General features: G+C 54.4%; 1 protein-coding gene across 1 annotated transcript; it reads right to left on the bottom strand.

The window, feature by feature from the left end:
• Window positions 1–498: 498 nt before the first annotated feature.
• Window positions 499–7325, bottom strand: RND2 (Rho family GTPase 2). The gene is made up of 5 exons (XM_032163744.1): window positions 7063–7325; window positions 6478–6565; window positions 5228–5337; window positions 4326–4460; window positions 499–4089 (listed from the first exon to the last, which is right to left on the bottom strand). Exons 1-5 carry the CDS (start codon window positions 7162–7164, stop codon window positions 3841–3843), a joined length of 684 nt encoding a protein of 227 aa, XP_032019635.1. The 5' UTR covers window positions 7165–7325; the 3' UTR covers window positions 499–3840.
• Window positions 7326–9219: the final 1894 nt, after the last annotated feature.

Genomic DNA, 9219 nt, shown 5'->3' with positions numbered 1-9219 from the left:
AAATGGCTGGGCACGGTGGCTCATGCCTGTAATCCCAGCACTTTGGGAGGCCGAGGTGGGTGGATCACCTGAGGCTGGGAGTTCAAGACTAGCCTGACCAACATGGAGAAACCCCCGTCTCTACTAAAAATACAAAATTAGCCAGGCATGGTGGCACATGGCTGTAATCCCAGCTACTTCAGGAGGCTGAGGCAGGAGAATCACTTGAACCCAGGAGGTGAGGTTGCTGTGAGCCGAGATTGTGCCAGTGCACTCCAGCCTGGGTAATAAGAGTGAAACTCCGTTTCAAAAAAAAAAAAACACTAAAATTAGCTGCACATGGTGGCGCGCGCCTGTAGTCCCAGCTACTCAGGAGGCTGAGGCAGGAGAATCGCTTGAACCCAGGAGGCGGAGGTTGCAGTGAGCCGAGATGGTGCCACTGCACTCCAGCCTGAATGACAGAGTGAAACTCCGTCTCAAAAAAAAAAAAACAAAAAAAAACAGAAACACTGGCAGCCATCACAGTGTGATTAGTTGTTTATTTCATTAAATGTTTAACGAGGCTACATTGTTTCCCAAACCAGTGTCTAATTTGTGAGGGAAACAGCTGCAGAGAAGGAAGCTGGGTGACTCCTGCATCTGGGGTGGGGAAGGGAGTAAGGTCCCCTCCCTCCATCCTACAGAGGCCTTTGAGGATCAGAAACTGTCCCATTCCCTCCTCCCGCCCACTGAGCTCCTCAGTCCAGAGCCCTCCTTCCCAGAAACAAAATGTCTGGCAACCCAGACCTGCAGAAAGGGACCAAAAATCCATTCCTGGTGGTATTGAAAATGTATTAAACTTTGAGGGGTCCTCCAGCTGATTGATTTTTCTAATTATGTTTGCTTTAGACGGATATTTAAATGCGTTTGCATTCCCTGAGCTCACATGGCAGGAGATGAAGGTCGGAGGAAAGAGGGGGCACAAACACTCCACACTCTACACTTTGGTGGTTGCAGGCTTGAACCTGCTATGCACTGAGAAGTCCAAAGTGGAAAAGAGAAGCCACTCAGCTAAAAATCGCAAGTCGATTTTTATGGCAGGTCCTTGTGGGGAAAGGGTCAGTACTCAGAGACAGATGGAGATCAACCTAGCTGGGCCTGGAGCCCCTACCCTCTCCTATACCCTTAGCCGAGGACTCAGGGTCCTTGAGTCAGTCCCTAACCAGGTCTCAGTTTGAGGGGGTGGTTATCCAAGGGCACTTAGATAATTTCAAATGCCATTGAAGTTATCCTAGAATCTTTTGAGACTGGCTGAGATGAACTAGTCCCATAGGAGAGGTTGGAATAGGGATATCTGATGAGCCAGGGAGTGGTGGGTGGGGATTCCTTTCCTCTCAAGACTGGAACCTGGCATAAGGGAAAGGAGAAGCTATTTTTTATTTTTTTATTTATTTATTTTTTTTAGAGACAGGGTCTCACTCTGACACTCAGGCTGGAAGACAATGGCATGATCATAGCTCACTGTAGTCTCGAACTCCTGGCCTCAAGCAATCCTCCCAGCTTGGCCTTCCAAAGGAGGAATCTTGACTGGGATTATAGGTGTGAGCCACTGCCGAGAAGCTATTTTAAATGACACACCTCAGAGGCAAATCTCCCAGCCCCAACACCACATCCAGATAACCATCTATCCAAAAAACAACTCTGATCACTTCACTCTCTGCCTGAAATTCCTGGTGGTTTCATCCTCTGAGGATGACTTCATTCATCCTCAGAATGAAATCCTGGTTCCTCTGTGGACCCTGCAGTAGCCTCAGTGTACCTTCCTAGCCTTGTCTTCTATTCTCCCAGCCATGGGAGCCCCAACAGTGCTATGCTCGTTCTCATCTCCACGTGTTTACACATGCTGTACCCTCTGCCCAGAGTGTCTTTACTACCCCTTCCCTGCCTGGAAAACTCCTCTTCAACCCTCAGGACCTGGCTCACAGGACTGGCTTCTCAGGCTGCAAGGAGCTCCCATAGCACCCCATACATGTACAAATATCCCTCAGCCATGGCACCCTCACACCTGGGGTACCTCTCTTCCACACTGGCTGGCCTCCAGAAGCTTAGAGACTGGTCCTTGCAATCTCCCAAGCCAGTGTATGCCACACAGTTGGTGTTAGTACATACTTGCTGAATGAATGAATGAGGGAGGAATGGGCTATAAATTTGGGTGGGATCCCAGCAGATAGTTGGGTAAGGTCAGTGTTCTCTTCCAGTGTGTCTGGGAGAACTGGCTAGGGCTGGGGCTGGGGGAGGGAAGGGCCAGGGATGGTTCCTGGGGGAGAATGTCACCGAAAAGAGGCCAGTGGGACCAGAGCCAGGGAGGGAATACAGGACAATCTGAAACCAGACTCCCGAGAAAACAGACCAGCACTGTCTTTCCTGACAACAGGCGCTGAGCCGTCCTCTCCACTGTCTTTCCTTTAAGGGACAGGGTAGGGGTGACTCTAACAGCTGATGCTCCCCTGAAAGTCATGACGGAACTCAGCATGGAAGGAGAGAAAGGTCCCTGGCCTGAGCCTCTAAGGAGACCCCAGAATCAAACTACTGACCTCTCAGGAAACTTCACGCTGTACAGGGGTAGCTTCTGTGATGTGGAAGCTTTTGATGCCTTCTTTTTTTTTTTTTTTTTTTGGAGACGGAGTCTCCCTCTGTCACCCAGGCTAGAGTGCAGTGGCGCAATCTCAGCTCACTGCAAGCTCCGTCTCCCGGGTTCATGCCATTCTCCTGCCTCAGCCTCCTGAGTAGCTGGGACTACAGGCACTGCCACCATGCCCGGCTAATTTTTTGTATTTTTAGTAGAGATGGGGGTTTCACCGTGTTAGCCAGGATGGTCTCGATCTCCTGACCTTGTGATCTGCCCGCCTCGGCCTCCCAAAGTGCTGGGATTACAGGCGTGAGCCACCGCGCCCGACCTGATGCCTCCTTATCCCCACAACCCCCAGGGCACCAGCAGGCTCCAAGCCAGGGGTACAGATGGTGAGCAGGACCCCTCCCACACTAGCAGCAGGCCTGGCTGGGCTGAGAAATGCTGACAAATTGCATGTCAGTCTGCTCTAAAACCCCCTAATGGCCTGAGAATTGCCCACTTCATTAACTAGGGTGAACAGTCCCAGGATGTCTCCTTCTCCCAACTCTGACTCCTAAAAGGACACTTCTGATCCAACCTATGGCTTTGTCCTCTGCTCTATATGTGGACATGGACAGGAAAGTTCTCCAGTTTCCCTCTTACTGCTAGAGATTGGTAGATTGATTTTTTTAAAAAGCAACAAAACTATAGCCACAGCCGTTTTCCATGGACGTGGGCTTTATTGGGTGACTGTTGAGGCAAGGGAGGTTCTAGGGCTGGTGGATTGATGGGGGGCAGGGGCTTCTCCTTGCTTTTGAATTTAGTGCATGTTGCCTAGAGGTTAGATGTGTGAGAATAGCTGCAGAAGTGAGAGGAGAGGAAAAGAGAAGGTCATAGAATGGACATTTTCCTTGGGCCAGAACCAGGATATGGGGACTGGGGGTGGAGAGGGAGGGTACTCTTCACATAGGAGACTCCACCAAGGTCACTATTTGATACCAGCTTCCCTAACCCCCACCTGCCCCATCCCAGTTCATGCCTCAGATGCCAGCCCTGTTAGCTCCCTCAACATCCACTGGAGAAGAGGAGGGAGGAGGAGATGAGAAATGATAATACCCTTCTGCCCTCCAGCTCCCCTGCCCAGAAGAATTGCTTGCTCTGCCTGCCCTGACTTCCCAGCCAGGATCAGGAGGTCAGGAAGCCCGGGCGCAGGCAGGGGAACAATTGTGTCCCTCACCATCCCTCTTCACACTCTGCCCTCTCCTAGCCCCTCACATGAGGTTGCAGCTCTTGGCTCGATCCTTGTGTATCTCGCCCTCATTCCCCCGGTCTGGCCGTCCTGACAGCTGAGCGGATCGCTGCATTCCCCGGCGTGAGTCAGTTCGGCGCAGCTGCCTATGGCCACGGCCAAGGGAGGCCACTGTAGCCACATGGAAGACATCCCTGACGCTGCGCTCAGAGGACCGGGAGGAGCACTCAACGTAGGACACAGCCCCCACCTGCTTGGCCAGCACAGTGCCCTGGAAAAGGAAGGAGTGCATGGGAGAAAGTTATAGGTCTTAGCCTGCAGCTTAGAAAGGGGCATGGAGGCTGTGGGCTGGGGTTGAATGTCAAGGCTGGGGGCAGTCAAGGGATCAGGTCAGAGGTCACAGGCCAGAACAAAGGATGAGCCAGGTAAGGTGTTCTCAAATCAGAGACTGAAGGGGCAGAGGTGACAGGTCTAGGCTGGGATGAGGTCAGACGTCAAGGGTCCCACCTGCTCATGTGTAACAGGGATAAGCCTCTGCTTGGACAGCTCCCTCAACGTGGCCAGGTCAGTCCGCATGTCCAGTTTACAGCCAACCAGCACAACCTTGGCATTGGGGCAGAACTCTTGAGTCTCTCCTTGCCACTATGTAGGAGAAGAAAAGAGAATTGTGGAGGGGTGGAGGGAGGCACAGCGTGAGCCTTTGCGCCATGCCAGCAGTGTGCCCTCTCTTCCTCACAGCACGCAGAAACCATGTATCCCTCAGGACTCTCCCACATGAGGAAGGAGGTGAGAATGTTAGGCTTGGGTTGAGAGCAGGATGGGGTGAGAGAGAAGCAGCAGGGAGGAGAGGGCTAGCGTGGGCCTGCGGACTCTTCTCCCTCAGTGGCTATGAAGGGTCTGCCAGCCTGGAAACTTCCCATTCCCACTCGCCTTTCCCATACTCTCTCCTGGGAACAAATTTATCCCACCCTCCCTTCCCCCACCTAGGAACTGGGACTGCCCTAGCTGACTTCTGTCCATTCACCCCTGGCTTTTCTCATGGAAACTGGGGCCTGGAGAGGAGGCCACAGGGCTTTCCTGAGCTCCAGGATCAGCCTTCCCATCCCATCCCCTCCATCTGGGACTCCCACTGCCAAAGAGTTGGAAGAGCAGAGAAGGAATCCTGTGAGTGCTTCTCCCTTCACTCCCCCACCTCCCCTAGCTGCTGTATCCAGCTCTGAGGACTTTCAGGAACGGGTGGCTGGGAGGGATGGGGGCTGGAGGCAGGGGTGGCAGGAATGAGAGCTTCACTCGCTAACCAGCTGATGGCCGTACCCCAGCCATCACTCCCTCCTCCTGGCCCATGTTATGTCAGGACCATGGTGTCTGGTCCCCCTCAGTCTAGCTGCCCTATTTCCCCAGGCTCCCACCTTCTTGAGAACACTGTCCAGTGTTTCTGGTCGGCTAATGTCGAAGCAGATGAGCACAGCATCAGAATCAGGATAGGCCAGAGGCCGGACATTATCATAGTAAGAGGAACCTGAAGGAAGACAGGGCATGAGGGGCCTGAGTGGATGGGAGGCCTGGAAGGGAATGGGAGACCTTACAGATCCTGGTCAAGGGATGCTGGGAACAGAGAATGGAAAAGAGCAACCATTAATACCCATCATTAATACCCATCATGGAGTCTGGGTTTTCCAAGTGGGGGAGCGGGCAGAAGGGAGGTCAGATGGTGGGAAATAGCTCTCTGCTTCCCTAGTGGTTTAAAAAGTAATAATTTTTATTCTTGACTGAGGTTTAGACCCCTTTGAGAAGCTCATAAAATCTACAGACATTCTCTTAAAATGTTGCATGTGCTTTCTGGGCTTTGGCAGTCTAAAGCCCCGAAGGGAACTCTTGTAAAAATAAAAACCCTCCTTATGTTGGGAGGAGGAAAAGAGCAGTGGCAGGGAGAGCACTCTCCCATTCTCCTGGGACTTGACCTCAGATTTCTCTAGTTCAATGGAGAGAAACAGCCCCCTGACCACCCCTCACTCAAGACATTCTAAATGTCTTTTCTTTTTTTTTTTTTTTATTTTTTGAGACGGAGTCTCGCTCTATCGCTCAGGCTGGAGTGCAGCAGCATGATCTCGGCTCACTGCAGCCTCCGCCTCCCAGGTTCCAGCGATTCTCTTGCCTCAGCCTCCTGGTAGCTGAGATTACAGCCACGTGCCACACGCCTGACTAATTTTTGTATTTTTAGTAGAGACGGAGTTTCAACCATGTTGGCCAGGCTGGTCTCAAACTCCTGACTTCAGGTGATCCGCCCACCCCAGCCTCCCAAAGTGCTAGGATTACAGGCGTGAGCCACCGCGCCAGGCCTCTAAATGTCTTTTCTAAACCCAGTCTTATCTCTGAAGAAACATGTTCCAAATTAAAAGCCATTCCTTCCCAACTTTCCCAGGTAGGCAGGACCCAGCTGAGGGGCTCAGATCCTAGGCTTTCTCCTTCAGGACATGGTTTCTGTCACACTCTGCAAGTTCTGCCTCAGTTTCCCTGGCTTTTAGCAGAAAATTGATTTTTCCTTCCTGTTGGAATTGGATGGATGGGCTGGGCTGACCTGGAACCTAAGGGTCTAGCCAAGGGACGGGACAGAGTGGGCCGCCTTGGAAGTCAGGGTGACCCCCAGGGACTTGGCTACCTGAAGTGTCCCACATGTTGAGCTCAATGCGGCGCTTGTCGATCTCAAAGCTCGCGGTGTAGTTCTCAAACACGGTGGGGACATAACTCTGCAGACACGGATGGATCCAGATGAGATCCTTTCTCCAAGTCCTCACCCCAGATAAATGCCCTCCTCACTCCCGCACCCCGTCCAGCCCAGCCCCTGGACACAAGTTGGTCTGGGATTGGGCAAAGGGAGATCCTGGGAGCTCCTGCCCCCCCGCAGAATCTCTGCTAGGCTCCCAGACCTCCTCCTGTTCCCTTCTGGTCCCTTCAGCCCCCTAGTTCTTCCCCTCTCCATTGCCCAGGACCTCCGACATTCCCCTCGCCCTCCCTCCCGGATGCTCTGGTTCTCCCAAACCCCATCCATCTCACCCTGCTCCCTAATTCCTCCCACCCCAATCCTCTGCAGTCCTTCCTGAGCCCTCAAGGCCTCCCCGCGTCCTCCGACCCCCTGTCTCTTGTCCCTGGTTACCCGAGTACCCATTCCCATCCGTCCCCAGGGCCCCTGTCACCCACCCCCCAGCAGCCTTAGCGTCCCCTTCCCAAGACGCAGGTCCCTCACCCCGGGATAGGCGTCCTTGGCGAACACCTGCAGCAGCGCCGTCTTGCCGCACTCTGCGTCTCCCACCACCACGATCTTGCAGCGGCCGCTCTGCCCCTCCATGGTCCCGGCTACGCGCCGGTCCCCCACGCCACCCCCCTCCCGGGCCCCGCCGCCGCCTCTGCCTCCGCCTCCCCCGCCGCTGCAGCTGCAGCCGCTCGGGCCGCCAACACCGGCATCTCGCGGGCCCGCGCCGAGCCCCCGCCCCGGGGCCGCGGCCCCCCCTCCGCCCCGCCCCCAGCCAGGCGGCCGCGCCCCCCGGCCCCGCCTCCCACCCGCGCAGCCGGGGGGCGGGGCCCAGCAGATCTGGGCGGAGCCCTGGGAACAGAGGCCCCAGAGCCGGAGTCCAGCACGCCGGTGTGGTCTGAGGGGCCCCTGCCGGTTTGGGACAGGCCGAACCGGGCTTATTTGACTTTCTCGGAGATAAGGGCAGGGCAGAGTTCAAGCGAAGTTCTTAGGGGTAGAATGTGAGCGGCACAAGCGCGAAGCTCAGGCCTGCTGTGTATCCACGCGTGCACGCAGGTGTACCAGTGCGGACAAGAGCTGGGGCAGCCATCCACTTCCTGAACACGGCGGGAGAGAGATGCTAAGGGGAAGGAGGGAGCCTTTTTGGTTTTCTCTCCCGCCTCCGCCCGTGTCCTGGCAGGGGGTCTTGGGGAAATGGGAGGGTGAACCCCAGCACACCCACCCGGACGGTGGTGACATCATAGCTTTCCGTCCCCATGGCAACGGGCAGCCGGGTCTCGGGTTGCATTGACTTAACCGCGGGCCTAGACTAGCAGAGAAGCGTGGACTGAGTTCCTCCAGCCAAGCACTGGGTGGAAAGTTTTGGGGGAGCTGCGTCCTCTGGTGGATGCTTGGGGACAAGGAGATGAGAAAGAGAAATAAAGAACCAACCGCCAGAGTTGCTCTGCTGGAGCCAGAGCTAAACCCAAAAGTCAGGCTTGATTAAGAGTCTAATAGGCCGGGCGCAGTGGCTCACGCCTGTAACCCCAACACTTTGGGAGGCCGAGGTAGGCGGATCAAGAGGTCAGGAGATCGAGACTATCATCCTGGCTAACACGGTGAAACCCGCACGGTGGGCGCCTGTAATCTCAGCTACTTGGGAGGCTGAGGCAGGAGAATGGCGTGAACCCGGGAGGCGGAGCTTGCAGTGAGCCGAGATCGTGCCACTGCACTTCAGCCTGGGCGATAGAGCAATACTCCGTCTCAAAAAAAAAAAGTCAAACAATAATCAAACCACTGATACGTATTTGCATGGCATCTTTTACCCTTTTTTTTTTTTTTTTTTTTTTTGAGGCGGAGTTTCGCTCTGTCGCGCAGGCTGGAGTGCAGTGGCGCGATCTCGACGCACTGCAACCTCTGCCTCCCGAGTTCAACCGATTCTCCTGCCTCAGCCTCCCAAGTAGCTGGGATTACAGACGTGCATCACCATGCCCAGCTAATTTTTGTATTTTTAGTAGATACGGGGTTTCACCATGTTGGCCAGGCTGGTCTCAAACTGCTGACCTCAGGTATCCACCCGCCTCGGCCTTCCAAAGTGCTGGGATTACAGGCGTGAGCCACCGTGCCCGGCCATCTTTTACCTTTTAAAAGTGCTTTTTTGGCCAGGCACGGTGGCTCACGCCTGTAATCCCAGCACTTCGGGAGGCCGAGGCGGGTGGATACCTGAGGTCAGGAGTTTGAGACCAGCTTGGCCAACATGGGGAAACCCCGTCTCCACTAAAAATACAAAAAGTAGCTGGGCGTGGTGGCGCGTGCCGGTAGTCCCAGCTACTCGAGAGGCTGAGGCAGGAGAATCGCTTGAACCCGGGAGGTGGAGGTGGCAGTGAGCCGAGATTGCCTCACTGCACTCCAGCTTGGGCAACAGAGTTTCGAGAAAAAAAAAGTACTTTTTATATCAAGGCAATTAGAGTCAATAATATATGCTGCAAATAATTCTGTAAAGATAACTAGAAGCCGGGCGCGGTGGCTCACGCCTGTAAACTCAGCACTTTGGGAGGCCAAGGCTTGCTTGCGTGCAGGAGTTTGAGGCCATCCTGGGCAACATTAGCGAGACCCTGTCTCTAGAAAAAAAAAAAAAAAATCAAAACTTAGCTAGGTTTGGCCACTCTAGGC

The sequence above is a fragment of the Hylobates moloch genome, unplaced genomic scaffold (genome assembly GCF_009828535.3).
Source record: "Hylobates moloch isolate HMO894 unplaced genomic scaffold, HMol_V3 SCAFFOLD_10, whole genome shotgun sequence".
NCBI classification, from domain to species: Eukaryota; Metazoa; Chordata; class Mammalia; order Primates; family Hylobatidae; genus Hylobates; species Hylobates moloch.
This window is presented reverse-complemented; position numbering and strand designations above follow the sequence as displayed.

Excerpts from the sequence above, each read along its gene's own strand:
- RND2 (XM_032163744.1), bottom strand. The coding sequence starts at position 7,164 with ATGGAGGGGCAGAGCGGCCGCTGCAAGATCGTGGTGGTGGGAGACGCA. Across the intron at positions 5,338-6,477 it reads CAACATGTGGGACACTTCAG|GTTCCTCTTACTATGATAAT; the intron begins GTAGCCAAGTCC and ends GTCTTCCTTCAG. Across the intron at positions 4,461-5,227 it reads TGGACAGTGTTCTCAAGAAG|TGGCAAGGAGAGACTCAAGA; the intron begins GTGGGAGCCTGG and ends TCTCCTACATAG.